At 46.6% G+C, this 19,977-nt stretch overlaps 1 protein-coding gene across 1 annotated transcript in view; it reads right to left on the bottom strand.

Annotated features, from left to right (window-relative positions):
* Positions 1 to 19,977, bottom strand: part of AGBL1 (AGBL carboxypeptidase 1) — a 732,367-nt gene that overhangs the window by 576,464 nt on the left and 135,926 nt on the right. The window contains 2 exon segments of the mRNA XM_084816379.1: positions 14,334 to 14,487; positions 19,623 to 19,773. Of these exon segments, the coding sequence (XP_084672505.1) occupies positions 14,334 to 14,487; positions 19,623 to 19,773 (305 nt within the window).

Here is a 19,977-nt window from a genome sequence, read left to right on the forward strand (position 1 = left end):
GGCCCTTCAAATGGAGGACTGCCTTCTCTAAAGCAGGACACATGGTGTGAAGGTTTGAGGCCTACACAGGCAAAAAGGGGAGGGGAGGTCAGGCTTAGAAGCCTGGGTTTTATTGTTGTTGTTGGAAGGGGTATTCCTGAGAGGAGTCGTTTCATTTCTCTGGTTAAGTTTCTGTCTCAATTCCCCTGGTAAGTTTCATTTCTTCAAGTCTGAAGCAGTACTTTTGGTTTTGTGGGAGGGGGAGGACAGTATAAAAGGACAATCAGAGAGCAACAGCAACAGCAAGAGCGGAGAGAGAGAGAGCAGATCCTGAAGAGGTAGCAGGAAGAAGCAGCCTGGAGAAGTCTGAGTACAGCTAGAGTAAAGGAACTTGCGTTTTGCAACTTCTCTTTTCTTTTAATGCCTTTTGTGTCGCTCAGCTCTATTTTGTAAATACCTTTACTTGTGATTTGCTAGCTTTAAGTTTGCCAGTAAACTGTTGCGCTTAAACCCTGTGTCTAGTGTGACAGTCACCCCGTATCTACGACCTAAACCCCATGTTACTGGGAAGGGGAAGTTTAAAAGAAGGAAGGTGGGACTCTTACAGAGGCAAGAAATCAGGGGGTCCAGGTTATACATGGAACCTTGACACATGGCCACCCGAGGTTTATAATAGGGTTTTCAGGCCCTTCAAAGAGAGGACTGCCCTCTGGAGAGTAGGACACATGGCCACCCTACTTAAAATGGGGCTAGACCAATTAATGATACTTTGTCCAATTGCTCCCATATGCTTGGTTGGGAAGGAGAGTGAGATCACATCTGACTTCCCCAGCAGTCTAGTGCATCTTCCCTGTTTCTGGCATCACTGGATGTCCACATGGGGGGATGTAATGTTAGCACTGCAGTCTTTGTGCTGTGTGCCCAGATGCCGGAGGAAGGAGCTACTTGATATGAGCAACACCCAGGGGCAGAGCTACTTGTCCCACTTCTTGCTTGAGTGTTCTTCAGCTAATTGGTAAAATTAATGCCCCAATAGGGCTCTTTTCATAGGACATCTGTGTACAATCCAGCTTGTGTAAGCCCAGGCCATGAGTCAGTTTCCAAAATAAAACCTTGGAACTGACCAACACAATTTGGTCTAATAGGATGTGTACACACACACACACACATGCACACACAATCCCAAATCACATTGATGTCAGAGAGAAGAGCCCTTGCTCAAGATTTTCCCCGAATTGGTAGTTTTGTGTGTGATTTCTCTACCTATACAGTCTGAAGTAGAACAATCCAGCAGTTTTACCATGTCCTCCCTCTGCTGTTTGTGTGAATGAGGCCAGGCAGGGTGACCTTTCTAGACATAAATAGAGTAGACATTGCGTTTGCAACAACTGGGGAGATGTTGCCAAGGGCACAGGGGGGGAAAAAGTGGTGTGACAAGCAGGGAAGTCATGTCTCCAGTCCTTAACGTTACTCCAAACTGTGCAAAACAGATCTATGCATGTTTACTCAGAAGTAAGTCCTACTGTGTTTAATGGGGTTTTCTCCCAGCTAAGTTTGCAAAGGATTGCAGCCTTACTGGGCTGCTCCAAAAATTAGGAGTGAAAAAGAACTGATTCTTTTCCAATAGGGCTAGCTGTGCACCACTCACAAAGTTATAAACGGGGTCAGTTGGTTTACTTGCCCTAGGAAGAAATTGCCAGGATGCAAATACAGTGATTCTGCATTCCTCATTGTTCCTGTAGTTGGACTCACTTTCATGCTTTTCAGAGTGGGTGGGAATTAATCTGATTTCCCAGCCAGAAAGGCCTTCGAATGCCCTCAACATACTGTGCTTCCAATCACCAATGTTTGTCTGGTACAGCAATGAAATATGGTACTCAGGAGGCAGTGAACTCCTACTTCTCTCCTTCTAAATGGCAAAAGAGAGCCTTGAGCTGTTACTGGGCCTCTTGATATCCAGCTCCGACTGTGACATGGGGGGGGGGGAACATATTTCACTGTACACTGTATTTCCCCAGGTTCAGTAGTAAATTTCAGTCACTCTCCCACTGCTCAAGGGGCATACTTGAAAAGGTCAAATGTTGTAGCGTTTAAATGAGCTGGCCAGGCATTCGAGCTGAGCTAAAGCAACTCTTCCTGTGCCAGGAGGTGGTCCTATCAAAGAAGGGTATCATTTTAGTGAAAGGATGCTTACCAGTGTGGGACAATATCAGGACCCAATATGCAATACCCCAGACTTCCCCAGCTTGGCACCCTCCATATGTTTTGGACTACAGCTCCCATCATCACTAGCTAGTATGGCCAGTGGTCAAGGATGATAGCAAATGTAGTCCAAACACCTGGAGGGCACCAAGCTGGGGGAGGCTGCAGTACACCTTCATGGAATTCTCATCCAAGGACTGTCCCAGTTTTTGATTTTTAATGATTAATGAACTGCTGATCTGGTGGTGGGGCTTTAAATGTAGCTTTAAAGATGATCTGTAGTTGAGTGCCTGGGCAAATGTCAATCCTAGACAGCTTTACCCCAGCTTTCTTTCTCTTGTCCCTTACTTCCTCTGTCTCTCCATCCAAGGGAACCTCATCCTGTCTGTTTCACCAAGTGCTCTCCTGGACAGGACAGTAGCTATGTTGGTCTTTGTCCCCTTGTATATGCCCATGTTCATTTTTTTAACCTTGCTTTTCTGACCTGTTAAACATTCCAGTCTTCATTCCTTGATTGCTGGCCATGCAAATAGGAGAGAAATGATATCTTGGACTGGTGTAATGGCTGCTGATGTCACAAAGGTGCTGTTTTCCCCATAAACAGGGGGAAACAATGGTATTTCCCCAAATGATGGTGAGGGGGTATTGGAGTGAGTTAGAATGGGTAAAAAGAGGCAGTTTGAGGATAGATGGAAGAGGGAGGGATTTGATCTCTTAGATAAAACATCTCCTGGGGATAGGGACTGGTGGTTAGTGACTTTAGGCCTTAGTTTAGCTTAGGTTAGGAGGTTAACATATAAAGTAACTAAGAAAAAGAACATCATATTCAAGAAATCTTTTAAAGTTCCTCTTTATAGTAATCTAAATGAATTATTCTGATTTGTTTACATTGAGTCTGTACTTAAGTCATCATGCTATGTATACTTAACCTAGGCAGAAGTTTAAAAAGGGCACAACTCAAGACACACAATTATACTCTAGGAACAAAGGAATATAGTAAAGGTGGTAAAAGGTGGAATGATATTGTGATTATATTGATCACATCACTTATTGTTGGTCTTTGACATCACAAGAAAGAGGAAGTAAAGAGTCACGGAGCTATGACAGCTCCATGTTTTTATAATACCTAGACTGGCCGCCAGAGATTAAGACCTTCAGCACAGGCCCTTCTCTATGTCCCACCAACAACTGAGGGAATGCAACAGAGAGACTTTTCAGAGGCTGTGCCTAACTTTTAGAACTCCTTCCTTAGCTCCTCTCTGTTAGCCTCCTCCCAGCAGGTCATAGAATCATAGAATAGTGGGGTTGGAAGGTGCCTATAAGACCATCAAGTCCAACCCCCTGCTCAGTGCAGGAATCCAAGTCAAAGCACCCCTGACAGATGGCTGTCCAGCCTCATCTTGAATGCCTCCAGCATGGGAGAGCCCACCACCTCCCTAGGTAATTTGTTCCGTTGCCATATTGCTCTAACAGTCAGGAAGTTTCTCCTGATGTTCAGCCGGAATCTGGCTCCCTGTAACTTGAGCCCATTATTCTGTGTTCTGCACTCTGGGATGATCGAGAAGAGATCCTGGCCTTCCTTAAACAATGTGAAGACATTGTTTAAATGGGCCTTTGACCTGCCAAGATGGTGGTTTGTCTTCTGATGTTTATTATTGATTTGTTACTGATGGCTGCTTCTAGGCAGCTGATGTAGCAGAGTTAAGAGGCTGAGCTGTCTGTCAGGAAGTCCCTGGTTCAGATCTTAACCTCAAACTCACTTGGTGGCCTTAGGGAAGCCACAGCCTCAGTTGCCCCCTCCCATCAGCAATACAGCAGGGGTGGGCAACGTGTCACCCTCCAGATGTTGTTGGACTGCAACACCCATCAGCCTGAGCCAGCACAGCCAATGGTGAGGGATGATGGGAGTTGCAGTCCAAGAACTTCTGGAGGGCCACAACATACCCACCCCTGACATAGTGCCAATCTAACGCGCACTATAGAAAATATCAAGCCCCATCTACCTTGGGATGGTTCTGTCTCTAGTTCACTGAGTGGAGGAATCAAGTGCCGTGTGGCACAGGAGAGGCAAGAAAAAATGCAAATACATCTCTGTGCCACAGACAGGCCCATGAGAGCTCCTGCTACTGTCCAGCTGTACCACGAACCCAAGTTTGTTGTACCACTTGTGGCACACATGTCACAGATGGGCCACATATATAGCCTATATTCCCTCTGCTCCTGAGCCCATCCTGAGCAGGATGATGTGGCCTGAGGGCAGGGCAACTCAGACAAGGCTGTAATCTAATTAAGTTCCTGTTTCACTATCAGATACGTCATCTCTTCCTCCCTAAAGTTATTGAAAAGAAGGGGGAAAGAAAGTCAGCTCTTCGTAATTAACATGCAGCAGCGTCTGTCATGTGGGGAGATGGCACAGTTATAATAACTCGGGAGTCAATAATTCATAAACCATAATGCATTATTAATCAATTATCAAGGCCCAAATTACATTTAATGAGATTAAGCTGATTGGAGCACTAAGCTGTTTGAAATGTATTGATTTAATCAATGTGCTTAATTAAACTGTACATTTTTTTCCACATGATCATTAGTTCACAATACTCTGCAGCAGTGGCCATTTCTCACTGTTCCACATTCTCAGTTCTTCTTCACTGTTCTTAATTGGGAGGTGGGAGGGAAAGAGTGTTTATTTAAAGGGAACAGGCCACTTTTGAAAATAAAATATGCCTCAGCCAGCAGTGGCAGCTTGCTAAGTGGTCTGCACTGGAAAACGACCACATTCTTCACATGCACCTTGCAGAGCTAGCAACCCCCAGGCCTTCACCCCTACGTCATCATGACCTCCTCTAGCTGGAGTGTCACAGCCCTTGCTCCTCCATGCAGTAGAACTCACTGGTGGATGCCGTTCGCCTTCCAGGGAGCTGCCTCATGCACTTCCACTGTGTCAACCAGCCAAAGTAACGATGCCTCCCTTCAATGGAGCATTACAAATGGCATGTCAAAGTAGACTGCAATGCAGACACTCATGGCTTGTTCTGGGGCACCTCCAGTATTTATGTATTTATTTCTATACTGCCCAATAGCTGAAGCACTCTGGGCAGTAAAGCAGAATCAAAGCAAGGCAGGGTCACAGGAGATAAGGCAGGGATTGTCAGGTCCTCGGATATCCCACTGCAGAAGGTGCTGGATAGAGCGGCACAGGGAGTAGATAGATCTCCAGGTGTTTGAGATTTCAGCTCCCAGGAGCCCTTGCCAGAATGATCAATGGTCAGGGATGCTGGAAGTTGAAGTCCAAAACATCTGGAGATCTACTTTCTGCCCACCCCTGGGGTAGACTATTTTCCCACAAAGAGAGCTGTTGTCTCAGCAAAGAACTTTAAAGCTGGCTGCTTTAAAAGGCAGGCACAGCCTGATCTTCCAGTGACTCCACCCCTGCTGGATGCTGACTGGGGTTCTTAAAGGGGCAGTGTCTGTGTTCCTGTAGGCTCAAGCTCCTGCATGGCTGAGGGACAGAAGAAGCTGCAGGGAGCCCTGCTCCATCAGGGATTCCATCATCTGCTCTGGGTGACAACTCAGGTGAGGAGGCCCAGTGTGGAACAGGTAACTGGAACAGGAGTAGTTTGTACCATGGCCAGCACCACAGGTACCCACCCAGGACTAGGAATGAGTTCAGGACCACATAGAGCTAACTTGCAGCTAGCTGGCTAAGAGCAACTGGCAGGGTTTATAGCCAGGCCAGTGAGTCCTCTTGGGAGCTCCACCTCCTCAAGTTTACATATGGTTTTCTTAAAGGGCCGTTGTCCTTTCCTACAGTTCCTGGCATCTTCTAGGTGGTGAGAGTCTGGGGAGTGAGGAGCTGATTGGGGAATGCTCCCCAGGGCCTCCCTGCTCACTGGAGGAGTATGAGGTCCTCAGAGTCAGAGGACAGCAGCATCTCATGCTGACAGAGAGGACAGGACACAGGATCCAAGAGAGAGGGCCCCACTTGTGAAGGTCTGGGAAGTAGTTCCAACTCCTCTTCAGAGTCACTGCCACTAGAAACCTCAAACTCTGAAGTAGGGGTGTCATGGGGGTCCCAGACCCTGTTCAGCTTCCCAGATCCCAGTCCACAGACCACTGTGCTTACTGGACCCTGTTCACTGAGTCACTGTGTGGACTGTAAGCACCCAGCAGTCACCTGTTCCCTCACTGAGCTGCCATTTTGTGAAAAAAAAGGCAGCTCAGTTTTTTCTGTAAATGTAACATTACGTAAATGGCAGCTGTAAAGGGGCCACTTGCACAACATTACATGCAGCTTGGTGAGTCTTCCTGGTGGTACAGACAGAGATGAGTCCATCCATCCCTACTCTGAGGACTCTTAGAACTAGGGATGGCGGAGAATTCCACCACAGACCCCAATGAGGCCGGATTCTAAAGAATCCAGCCCCCCAGAGTCTGTGGCAGAATGGAACACTTACCTCTGCCTCCCGGTGGAATCCTCTTCAGCCAGATCCTCCGGCTCCAGAGCACTAGCGATACGGCTGCCATGCCATATTGCTGGCTGAAGGGGATTGACTGCGGATGCAAATGGCATCCTGGATGCCATTTGCAGCTGTAAAGGTCTTAGTTTAAGGTAAATGCAGCTGTAAATGGCTGCATTTAGCTTAAACTAAGACCTTTACGGCTGCAAATGGCATCCTGGACGCCATTTGCATCCGTGCTTTTCATTCATGCGATAGGCTACACAAATATTTGCATAACCTATCATGTAAAACAGGGCTGCAAATGGTGTAGTGGATGCCATTTGCGTCCCTGTTTTTTCACACAATTTACGGCTGCATTTACCTTAAACTAAGACCTTTATGGCTGCAAATGGCATCCTGGATGTAGGGATGTACGAAAGTCACTTAGCTTTTCGAAGGGTGACATTCGTGGAGGGGGGGAGGCGCTCCATCCCTCCCCCCGAAATTCTGGCCAGGGGGGAGGCGCTCCATCCCTCCCCCCTGAATCCTGGCCAGCCGGCTCTGCTCCGCAGGGATTCTGCGGAGCCTATTCTGCGGACATCAGGCCGCTGGCTAGCAGGGACGTAAATGGCGGCGGCCGTAGCCGCTGCCATTGCATCCCTGCAGTCAGCCGTGATAGGCTACGTAAATGTTTACATAGCCTATCACGGCTGATTTAAAAGAAAAAAAATGCGAGTACGCAAATGGTGGCACCCATGGGCACCGCCATTTGCGTTCCTTATTTTGGCACGTCTTAGTCTATGTAAACATTTACGTAGACTAAGACGGCGAAAATAAGGGGAACGCAAATAGCATAGACGCTACGCTATTTGCATTCCCCTTATTTTCGCTGTCTTAGTCTACGTAAATGTTTACGTAGACTAAGACGTGCCAAAATAAGGAATGCAAATGACGGCACCCATGGGCGCCGCCATTTGCGTACGTGCATTGTTGTTTTTTTCTTTTAAATCAGCCATGATAGGCTACGTAAACATTTACGTAGCCTATCACGATGTTTTTTAAAAATCTAGCCGTGATAGGCTACGTAAATCTTTATGTAGCCTATCACTTTTTTTGTTGTTGTTGTTTTTACTGGAAATGGCGGCGGCGGCAGCCGGTCGGAAGACCGGCCGCCGCAGCCGCCACCACCGAACCGCCGCCGAACCGCCGCCAGAGCCACCGCCGCCAGGAAGATCCTCCCAAGGTGAGTCCTGTCCCGGGGGTGGGGGGGCAGACCGTTCCGCCACCGATTTCGGGGGGCCGAATGCGCTGGCATTCAGCCTCCCCGAGATCTGTGGCGGAATTCTCTGACATCCCTACCTGGATCCCATTTGTGTCTGCAATCAATCCCCTTCAGCCAGCCATGGCGGCCATATCACTGGCACTTCGGAGCTGGCCGGAGGCTCCTCAGAATCACCACGGAGCAGGGCCAGCCGAAGAGGATTCTGGGGGTAGGAACGGATGGCCTCCTCCCCGTGGGTGGATTCCCCACGGACCAGCAGGTAGGGAATCTGCCCATCCCTACTTAGATCTGGGCCAAGACATGCGGGAGTCATCCTCAGAGTCAGGTGTTGAAGGAAGGGCCATGACCTCAGACCAGGAAAGCATAAAGGGGGGTGCTGAGGGCTCCCTCTGAAGTGGGACAATCTGTGACTCATCTGAATCTGAGTTGTCCATAGGGTGATCCTGGGCCTCAGAACCTGGAGACATGACACAGCACTGATTTTGCTTGCATGGTGGCTGCATTCCTTAAGCACAACTCCTCTGGGGAAAAGATACTGTTGCTATCCACAGGGCTCCCTTCTAACCAGGGTTTAATTTTGGTTCCTAGCAGGACTCATGGGTCTTCAACGGCTGCATCATGATGTAGCTGGTATTCAGTGGGTGAAGCTCTTCCCATTGATGTGAGTTCCTGGAATGAATAATAGTTGTTCACTTGCATGTGAGGTGATAAAGAGGTTTGGGATCAGGGGTCACTGATGGAACATGAGGCTAAACCTGCCTCCTCATTCCTGCAACCCTAATTTCTCACACACCCTGACATTCAGTTCCCAGCAAGTGTGTTGGGAGGATGATCCTCTCAATGTGTCCACTCTGAACCAGCTTCACCACATGTAGGCCTTCTACCACTGGAGAAGGCCTGCATGGAGTGAAGCCACTTCACCTGACCTGCACTTTTCTCCCACTGGGAAGGCAAGGGCAGGGGAAGCCACTTGACTGAACTGGCTCAGTCAAGCCACTTTTCCTATGTGACAGCTTCCCCAAGTCTTCCCCAACTGCTCTTCCCATGGACAAATTAGTCCCAGATGTTTCACCCCTATGGGGGCTATCCCAAATGTGGAAGGTGCTTCACAAGTGAATCCCCCATCCACCCACACACCCCACTGTTATCTCAGATCTATGATCAGGGAAACTGTGGATTATCCTGCATAATGTTCATGCACAGGGAAAACCCTGCTGCCATCTCCAATTACAGATTGGAGATGATGTGGGGATTTTGCCAGGGGGTGAGCTGGCCTGCAAGTCCCAACCCTTGGAGGAATCATGGTAGGTAGCAGGCCAGATGGTCTACCTTTGCAGGCTGAATTAGGTCCAAATACAGGAGGTTGCCCTCCCCTGATCTAATTGTTGCCCCAGGCTTGTTTTCCCAGTCTGAGCTACTTGCTTGCGAGGACAGGCTTCCCTTGTCTGCCATCTCTAGACCCTGACCATCAGCCAGACTAGAGCATGGCTTTTGCCTCCGACCCTGCTCAGCAATGGAACACACTGAAAAGACTCTGTTTATCTAAATTATGCAGCTATTGCACATGATTACTAGTCCCCTGCCATCAATCCACACCATCCATGTATTGAGTCAGGCCACAAATAATCAACCTACGACATCCAGTCTACAGCTGTACCAAAATCAGAAAGCAGAAAATAAGCTACATGTAAAGCAAATACCTCAGATTGGTGAGCACAGCCACAGACAGTCATCAAGTCAGATGTATGGCACAGATTCATGCAGCAAGTTAAGGAACTGAGCATTTAGAAGGCACTCTAGAAAATATTAACAGATGTGGACATGGAAGCTGTGGACATGGAAGCTGGGATAAGGCCCAAGGACAATCAATGAATTCATGAAAGAACTCAAAACACATGCAGAGCAGAGCACTCAAAAAAGCAAGCGAAGCCATAGACTTAGATGTCAAGTCACATAATACAATATTTGGTAATGGAATTATACAGACATATGGCATTCCACAGCATATTTCCCAATTTTACAGTGGGTGCACGTTCATACACATACACCACACAAACATGCACACTTTCATACAGCACAATACAGAAAAGAAGCAGAGATATAAGAACACCTTTTCTGATCCCTCCCCCCTCTCACACACACACACGTACGTGTAATCAGGGGACACTGTCCTGATGAGGCAGCTGCTAAGCACCATGACCCCTAGCCCTCAGACCTCCCCTTGTGCAGCAGAGGATTCTGTTGAAGACAAGGCACAAGCTACTTCCTCATGGATAGGGCAGTCAGTGCTTTAATCAGGAGCCTCCCAGCTAGAGGACACAGCCCTACCCTCATACTCTGAATCAGAGGATGAGTCCCCAGCAGAACTTCCAACTTCCCAGGCTCACAGAAGTCTTAGGGTACAAAATCAGGCAAGAGCCCTTTAAGTCCAGTCAGCTCCTCCAAGAGGGGTGGAGCTCGCCATATTATGGATCTTGTCAGCCTACATAGGGCTTCCGTGGTATTTACCTCCCTGCTAAGACACTATCCTCCTATTGTCCTAGTACAGTGGTTCTCAACCTTCCTAATGCCGCGACCCTTTAATACAGTTCCTCATGTTGTGGTGACCCCCAACCATAAAATTATTTATTTTATTATTTTAATAATAAAAATTATTATACATGATCCATTGTCATGGGATGGTTTGCTAATGAAAATAATATATAACAATAGCTTTAATAATACAAAAGATGATACATGGCATAGTTCAGTCAATACAGTTCATTAAAGTTTCCTATGATTTACCATTCTCTGTGTTGTGTTGTTTTTACATACCTGTTACTATCACAAGGGGGCAGTATTCACATCAACCACAGCTGAATATAAAAAGACCGATAAGCGTCCAGATTAAGTTCCCATGGTACAGATATTTTTTTTTTGCAGTACTTGATGATTTTACAGTACATGATTTTACATTTACCCAGTAATTATAATTCATGAAGTGTCGTTTTACCTCCAATACTGCTGCTTTCAACACAGTAGCTGCTTTTAACAGAGTAGCTGCTTTCAACACAGCAGCTGCTTTCTACACAGTAGCTGCTCTCTACACAGTAGCTGCTCTCTACACATGTGTGACTGGTCCGCATAAGTACATTATGGCGCCAACCCTGTCACATACACCTGTATTTGTATGGGGTGTATGTGATGAGGTTGGCGCGATTATGTCATCACGCCGGGTACTCGTATGTGGGCGTATCTGCATGTGGGTGGACCCACCTGGAGATGGATAGAGGAGCGGTGTCTCGGTTCCTAAGACCATCGGAAATATGTGTTTTCCGATGGTCTTAGGCGACACCTGTGAAAGGGTCGTTCAACCTCCAAAGGGGTCGCGACCCACAGGTTGAGAACCGCTGTCCTAGTAGGAGAGAGTTCCAACGCACTTGGAGCTATCCAAGGTCCTGTTTCCTTTTGCCTTGATGTGGGGTGTTGTGCCTTGACCTGTGCACTTTAACCAAACTATATCTGCTTAACCTGGCCTTGCCTACTATGAATTGACTCTGCTGACTGGATGGGAATTTACTTGCCTTGATCTGACTGCCATCAGATGCTGCCAGTTTCACCTGTGAGCCTCAATCCCTCCCCCACCTGCCCCCCAGACACCGGCTATCTACTCATCTAGTACACTTCCTGCTCATAGAGCACCATCCCACTGCATTCCCCCACACCCAACCTGACAGCCTTCCAGGAGGATCCCAGAGTAGGTGGGCAGAGATGCAAATGAGGGTGCTATCCATTAATATGCAAACATGTTTGCCAGGTGCTTAAAAGAAAAAAATGGTAAGAGAGGTGATTTGGCACCACCAAAACCTCTTACAAAAGGAGTGTGAGTCATCTTGGCTCAGTTCTAGTTCCAAGCCCCACAGGCTACCACAGTAACCACCTCAATGTCTTTGCTTAACTTGGGCATTAAGTGCCTGACTCTGTGACAGTTTAATTTCTCCCATCGGTGCAGTTTCTAAGCTGTAAGATGCAGCCAGAACATAATGCATAATAAAGTGTTACACTTGTCATACCAGAGTCGTCCTGGGCAGAATCTTTATTTCTGTTGACAATGCAAGAGCTGATCACAAATTTTCACTTAGCATCCAGATTTCAAAATGAACTTGCTGGGGAGGGGGAGCCAGGCACTGGAGCTGAGGTGTGGGGAGGGGCAGGGGGTGAAACCAGCCACACCAGTTTCTTTGGAAATTCAGCACATTGGGAGCAGGGGTATTTGAGAGGCAGTGAGAAGCTCAACACATTCTTCAATGGCTCTCTTTTTTGTCACCCTCTTCTGAAGACAGAGCAACATTTTAATAAGCAGTTTTGTGTGGCTTGAACAGCTGATCCTTATCTCTAGAATCAGAAAAGGGCTGGGGTGTTGGGATGTATAAAACATACAGGCCTCAGTGAGTCCATGCATAGAAGATGAATACTGGGGTAGCTCCTTATTCCTCTCTTCCCCATGTTCTGTTACTGGTAAGTACTAAGCAATCATTGTAGAAGCCAAAGAGGAATACCAGCATATGCCAGGAGGCCTGCAATAGAAATTGTAAATCACTGGGGAACCTGTAAAGCACCAGTGAGCTCAATCTGGGACACCTGTACAGCACTGGCAGGCTCAAGATGGGAGATCTGGTTGTAGGGCACAGGTGCTGTTCCCTCTCTTCCACCAGGGTAGCTCACAGGCGGAGGAAACAGACCCCCAAAGCGGACCTATTAAGGGTCTGGCTCAGGACTGGCCCTACCATTAGGCAGAGTCAGGAAGTCACCTCAGGAGGTGGATTCTGGCAGGTAGGGTGTGGCCATATTCTGTTGCATGTGCCATGTTGCCTGTCCTGCAACCTCTAAGCTACCCTGCTGCCCTCAGATGCAGAGCAGAAAGCTGTCCCCTCACCACTATTGACATAAAATTCAACTGCCACTCCACTTGGCTTCACCATGTCCAATATGGGAGGGGGAGAGCCATCTTGTCTTTCACCTCAGGTAGCAAAATCTCTCAGTCTGGCCCTGGTCTGACCTTACTGGACCCTAACAACACCAGAAATGGGGTGTCCATCATTCTTGATGCCACAAGGAGCTCTGTGATGGTATACAATACAGATGGTATACTAATTTCTATGCCACCAATAGTCACAGGACCCTCCGAGGGCAAGCTGTCTGCCCCCCTCCCCGGCAATCTCCCAAAGCTAGCACTGTTCCTGAAATGCAAAAATAAGCATAATACCTCGTCAAACTATGGCTAAATAGAATGGCCACCAAGGCTTGATAAACGGCATTGTACACATGTGCTATTTCGTAAGAGCTCTCTAGGAAAGGAAATTTGCTCTGGGGGGGACTTCGAAAGGAAGTAACACCAGGAAGAGTGCCAAAGCTCCTTGTGGACCTGAAGGGCTCATGCCTGACTGAGAACAATGAAAGCAGTAGAGATATCAACAGCTTTACTTCATGCTTCTCCAGGCTCGGTCTCCAGAGCTCCGGGTCACATCCCTGTGCAAATCATAGCTCCTATCCGCATGGCCTATCCTCAGGCAGTGAAAGCAAATCCCAAGGAACCTCCATTTGTATCGGTGTGATGGAGGCCTTTAAACAGTGGTGTTTTCACAAATTTGGTTGTTTACCCTATGAAATAGTCACAAAGCACGCCCCCCACCCCCCACCACCAACCCCCTTGACCCTGTAGATTGGAGAACATGTCAAAACACAGTCAGGGGAACAAAGCACAGGTATTGATCAAAGCAATGCAAGGCATCAAGGAGGTGAGGGAATGAGATCCGGTGCATCTCCCCAAAGCAATAATTAACCAAGCTGCTTAAATGAAACTTTAAAATGTACACAATTATTCACCCTCACCTGGAGGCAGGCTTGTAGCACACAGCGTGGCTCGGTCTCTGTCAGCCAATCCATCTAATAAATAACATGGATTGCATCCTTACAAAAGCATTGTTATTATCATTCCTGGAGCATGCCCTAGGTTTGAATGGCACCTTAACCAACAAGCAGGTGTTGCCTAATACACATCTGTCCCTGAAGCAACCATCCTACATGGATTCTATACACGGCATCGAACCATTATCTAGTTCTTCCCTTAAAAAAAATCCTTTGGGGTTTCCTGCACATCTCCCTGTGAGCAGTGCTTTGTCTCAAGGACTTCGATGGAACAAACAGACCACATTTCAAGAGGGCTGTCAGACATATAGCAATCCTGGAAGTCTCCACACACACACACACACACACAACAGCAGTGAAAACGACTGGGGAGTTTCAGCTCAGCCCTGGATTTTACCTGATACCTTTTAACCCATTGCATATGATTTTGAGATGTACATTGTCACTCACAGTGAGCTTCCAGGTGAAGTGAGCTACAAACCCAATGAAACGAACAAATGCCAAAGGCATCAGCGACTTACGGAACTGCTCCAAGTCACGGGCACTTTCCGTCTCAGGCATGGCAGTGATGGTGAGCAGAGGACAGGGGTTTCCTCCTAGCGTATGGCACAGTGTCTGCCTCCTGAAGAAGACTTGCTTTGGGTTCCTGATTTGCTCCAGGACGTCAAGGTGAGACTGGGAAAAACAACAACACGCAAACAAAAAAACCTTAAGAACAAATGAAAAATCCTACTGAAGGAAACCAAGACTCTGTACACTCCAGCATCCTATTGAGCGTGAATGGCATGAGCTAATGGTGCATTGTGACTAGAGATGAATGAATCTGACAGTTTCACTTTCATCAAGAATGAATTGAAATGAAATTCTCATCCACCTGCACCAGCCACATTCAACAGGTACAACTATTCACAGCATGGAGAGGGCCATGATGTACCTGCCTGCCATTTCCAGGCCTGATTCAAAGTGCTGGTATTAACATTCAAACCCCTGAACAGCTTGGGCCCAGGTTATCTAAAGGATTGTCTCTTCCTGTAGGTACCTGCCTGGATGCTAAGATCATCTTCAGCGGTCCTTCTCTGGGAGCCCCTGCCAAAGGAAGTGAGGTGAGTAGCCACCAAGAAGAGGGCCTTTTCTGCTGTGGCACCCCAGTTGTGGAATGAGCTTCCCAGAGAGACTCGCTTGGTGCCTACATTGTGGTCTTTCCAACACCAGGTGAAGGCCTTTTTAAAAAATATTCTGAGGCGTTCTGGTCTTTTAGCTTTGCTATTTTAAATCTGTTATTGTATTTTAAATCCCTGCATTGCAGCTGGGTTTTATTTTGGTTTGTACTTTTATACTGTTTTAAACTTTTACATGTTATATTATATTTTATTATCTATTTTGTGGTTTTAATTGTTGTGAATCACCCAGAGAGCTTCAGCTATTGGGTGGTATAGAAATGCAATAATAAATAAAGCTGTTCAAGATGAGGAGTCTGTCAAAAACAGAGGCAGCAACCCTAACTCAGCACAAGCATGACTGAATATACAGGGATTCGAATCCAGACCTTGATGAGCTCAGCACTCAAAGCCCTGGGCCTCGGTAGATGAATATGTTCATTTCAGTTTCTCCTGCATTTTTTTTTTTTTAGTCTCGAGTCCTTATTTGACCAAAAAAAGAAGAATGTTGAGAATTTTGGTGAATTCTCATCGAAACCAAACTGAACCAAAAATCTCACTCATCACTAGCCAGTGAACATAGCTTGTTGGTAGAGAAGCTGCTTTGTATGCAAAAGCTCCCAGGTTTAACCCTCACCATCTCCAAGCTGGACTTGGGAAGACCCCTTTCTGAAACCCTGAAAAGAAGAGAATAAAGGGCAAAATGGACAGTCTCACTTGCTTGAAGACATTTCCCATGTTCCTATGGACTGTTTCTGAGGCACAATAGCTAATATAGGGCTGTGTTCAGCTTAGTGGCTACAGCAGAAGCCGCCTTATACAGACTATTTGTCCATCTAACCCATTCTTCTCTTCTCCTGGCCCTGCCCTGTTACCACCATTTTTTAAATCAGAAGTTGTGCAATGAAACATTGATTGTCTTCTACAGCCAAGCATGCAGCAAGAATCTGTCGATAACCATTTCATCACCCTGAAGTACACACAGTTATTCATTTCTCAAAGCAGCTGTGGTATCAAATCCTGCCCTTCCATGTGGTCTCCTCACAGTGTGCGTAACTGTGCTGTAAATATACCTGCAGTTATTAAATGTATATTAGATTATGATCAGTGTTTCCAAGTCACTGCTTCCATATGGGATTTTATCATCTTTTCAAATGCTTTGTACAGGTAACTGAGCCCTTCAGTTGCTAAATCACTTTGTATTCATTATTGGTCTGAAGGAAAGGAAGGGGATGGGGAAATCCACACAGGTTTTGCATGGACATATGCTGGAAAATAAAAGCTAATGATGCACATTCATGAGTCAGATTTTTGTTCACCAACCAGTCTGCAAAAATGGAATTATTTTCCCATGACAAAAAGTTAGTCTCTCCAGCAGACAGTTGTGAGTTCTTTTAGCCAACCTAGTCAAAGCCGTCACTGAAAAGATGTCCATAGACATCATGATTTGGTCAACATCAGGAAATAGCTTAGTATGCACAGGAGATACACCTTCCATTCATTTTAAATTTAGTAGCGTATAGAGCTGAAACTACTCCCTGTTTCAGGAATATTTTTAGCAATGTTGAAAAATATGTCCCTTTTTATTATTATTATTTTGGCAGTTGCTTGCAAAGACGTTAATTTACAATGGCCCCTCTTATTCTCACTCACTCTTCCAATTAACTTTATTTTTTCCCCACTGACATCACATAGCCAACTCTGATTGGGTACAGCAAATAAGGACATCATCCAGTTCATTGCATGATCTTGACTGGCTGGTGACTAATGCAGGAAGCATCGCCCTCACTCTCCGTTGACTTGATCTCCCCCCAGTGACATCATTCATTGCATAGCCACATCTAATTGCAAGAGCAGTGCAATGTAAACAGTGATATTAGCAGAAATATCCTATGTTCTGGGGGTGCAGGCTACTAGATAGCAATGCTGACCATTCAATAGGTTGTTGCATAGAAGAAGTGATTTCAGAAGATGCAGCTAGCTTGTCATGGAGTGAGAAAAAAGCTGTACTCCCTAAAATGTCCTTTTCTATATAACTATTAACATAGGGAGCTGGCTCATACCGAGTTAGACCACTAGTCCAACTAGCTCAGTATGGTCTACTGAGCAGTAGCTTTCCAAGGTCTCAGGCAAAGGTCTTTCTCAGCCCTACCTGGAGATACCAGAGACTGAACCACAAATCTTCTGAATTCCAAGCAGGTGATCTACCCTGAACTACAGCCTGTCGTGCCCCACCAGGGAATCTATCATCTGTCCTGGGCGACAGCTCAGGCACAGAGGCTCAGTGTGGTCAAGGTGGCTGGCTCACACATCTAGAACTTACTGATAAGTTTCAGGACCTTGGTCAGCAATCCTGGACCTGGAGAATGGTTACTCCAACAGAGTCTGAGAGCAACTGGCAGGCTTTTATAGTCAAGCCAGGAGAGTCTCTCTGGAAACTCCACCCCTTCAGGTGGTGAATCTGGCTGTCAAAAGGCCAGCAGCCGCCTTTTCCTGCAAGCATTGACTTCACCTATGAAATGAAGTTGGGGACTGCTTCCCAGGGTCTCCCTATTCACTGGAGAAGTCTGAAGTCCACTCCCTAGAGTCAAAGGGTAGTGGCACCTCTGGTGGTTGTGTGGACAAGACATGGTGTCCAAGGGAGTGGGCCCCACTTCTGAAGGACCAGGAACTGGTTCTGATGCCTCCCCAGAGTCACTGGCACTGGAAGCTTCAGTCGCTGAGGGTTGCCAGTCCTTGGCCATGACACAGCCCCTCCTGAATTTGCAGGAGGATCCCTAACCTCTTTGACACCTGCTCAATGTTGCTTTCAGGACCAGCTGACACAGTTAGGATGAAGTCCTATACTCACATACCTGGGAATAAGCTCAACTGAAGTCAATGGGACTTACTTCTGGGCAGACATGTATAGGATTGCACTATTTGGTTGCAATCCTGGGCACACTTTAGTAGAGAGTAAGCCCAATTAAGCACAGTGGGAATGATTCCAGGTAACCATGCATAAGATTGTATTGGACTATACCACTTCAGGCTGCAGGTGAAAAGTTGCATCTGTGAATTCTCCCCTGCCATATATTCATGAACATTAACAACAACAACAACAACAGAAAGGATAGGGTGAACTCTTCTCCCTGACATGCTATCTTTCATTGTGCAAGGAGTTTTTGAGATGGGGAAGCATGCAAACACATGATTGCAACTTGCAGCCTGATCTAGTGCAGTCCTGTGAAACCCCGGTGCTTTCACATGCATGGCTCATGGTGTGAACAATCAAAAGATATTGTGCAGCTGTTCTCTCTTTCCCTCCCAAAGGGATTTTCTGTGCCAAGAAAAAAGATGGAAGAAGCAGTGGGAGAACACAGGAAGGTTACAAATGGAAGAGGAGAATGTCTGGATTCCCAGTAAAATTCTGTTAATGACGCTAAGCATTTGCACAATAAAAGCCTTGCATGGAAGCATCCTTTGTCCCTTAATGCTGCAGGATGTTATAGTTCCTGTGTGTAGTTTGGGGAGAACATGAATTTATGAATTGGGGATCAATGCTCAATTTACAAGCAGCCAGAGCATGCCTGCTCCCTTACCTTTTATGATGGTTCTCTTAGGACGCAATCCTATAGAGATAGATGGGTACCTCCAACCTCCCGTCAGAGGTGACCACCTATCCAATGCAGGACAGAAGCAGCATGGAGGAGAGGATTCCCTCCATGCTGCAGCCACCCTGCACTTTGCCTTATATGTGTGTTTTCATGCGTCTAAGTGCAACTTTGGGGAGGGGGCATGAATGGGGCTGGAGACCACATAGGAAGCTGTCTAAAACAGCTTCCATGGTCTTCTCCCATCCCCCAGAACACCCTGTTTTCACTCCTCCATGCTCTGTGTTATGAGCATGGAGGTAGTGGCAGTGTGGTGCTCTCGGCCCCGCCTATGAAGGGGCGGGGAGCATGGTTTCCCAGCTACGAGTTCATAGCTCTGTCTGTCTATGAGCTTGTAGCTGGGAAACTGAAAAATCCCATCTCCCCCAGACACTGTTTAGGGGTCATAGGATTGTTCTCTTAACTGCTTTTTTTTAGAAAGCAACTGAATGGCATAGTGTATCTAAAATTGGAGAAGGCAAGAGGATTTCATCACAACCCTCCTACGTGCACAGCCTGCAATAATTTGACAACTGATGGGAGTAACACTTGCCTGCTGCCAAGGATGGTTAGGCTGGTGAGTACAAGGGCCTTCTCAGAAGTGGCCCCACAGCTCTAGAATTAGTTTCTATCCAGGGTTCCTTAGGCCTCTTCTTTGCAGATCTTCAAGAAAGCTCTGAGGGCCCCCTGTTTTCACTGGCCTTCCTGTAATGTCTGGGCTGCTGGTTTTATTGATATGTTCTAATTGTTTTTTTATCAGTAACCTCTGCTTTTATGGATTTTGATTGCATATTGTCTTACTGATTTTTAATGTATCCACTTTGTGAGTTTTCTTTTATTGTGTATGCTGCCTTGAGAGGGTTCCACCCTTAAAGGCAGCCTAAATACAAATGTGAATAAATAAAAATAAAATAAAATAAAATAAACATTAATATTCCACTAAACAGTATTACAACAAAGCTACCAGTGCACCCATTCACTTCAGAACTTTCTGGGGACTCATCAGGAAAACCAGTTTTACCATCATAGTGGAGTAGGTGTAAGGGAAGTGGTAGGCCAGATAGCAGACATCTTCCTTATGAGGGAAAACAATGCTGAAGGTGAGCGTATAGCACCATCTCCCATGGGCTCCCGCTGCTGCAGCAGCTGGCGTGCAATTTCGGTAGTGGTTTCTGGCAGAAGAGGAAGAGAGAGAGAGAGAGAGAGGATATCACCTAGACATATTCAAAGCCAAAATGTGAAAGCATTGATGTCTAATCTCTTAGATGCAAAAGCATTCACTAGGGGTGTACAGATTACTTACCCTGTTCTACTGGGGCCATCTGCTGGGGGGGGGAGGCGATCCATCCCTCCCCCCCAGAATCCTCCCTGGCCAG

Source organism: Heloderma suspectum, chromosome 11 (genome assembly GCF_057233095.1).
Source record: "Heloderma suspectum isolate Gila_16-S chromosome 11, 16-S_ref, whole genome shotgun sequence".
Taxonomy (NCBI): Eukaryota; Metazoa; Chordata; class Lepidosauria; order Squamata; family Helodermatidae; genus Heloderma; species Heloderma suspectum.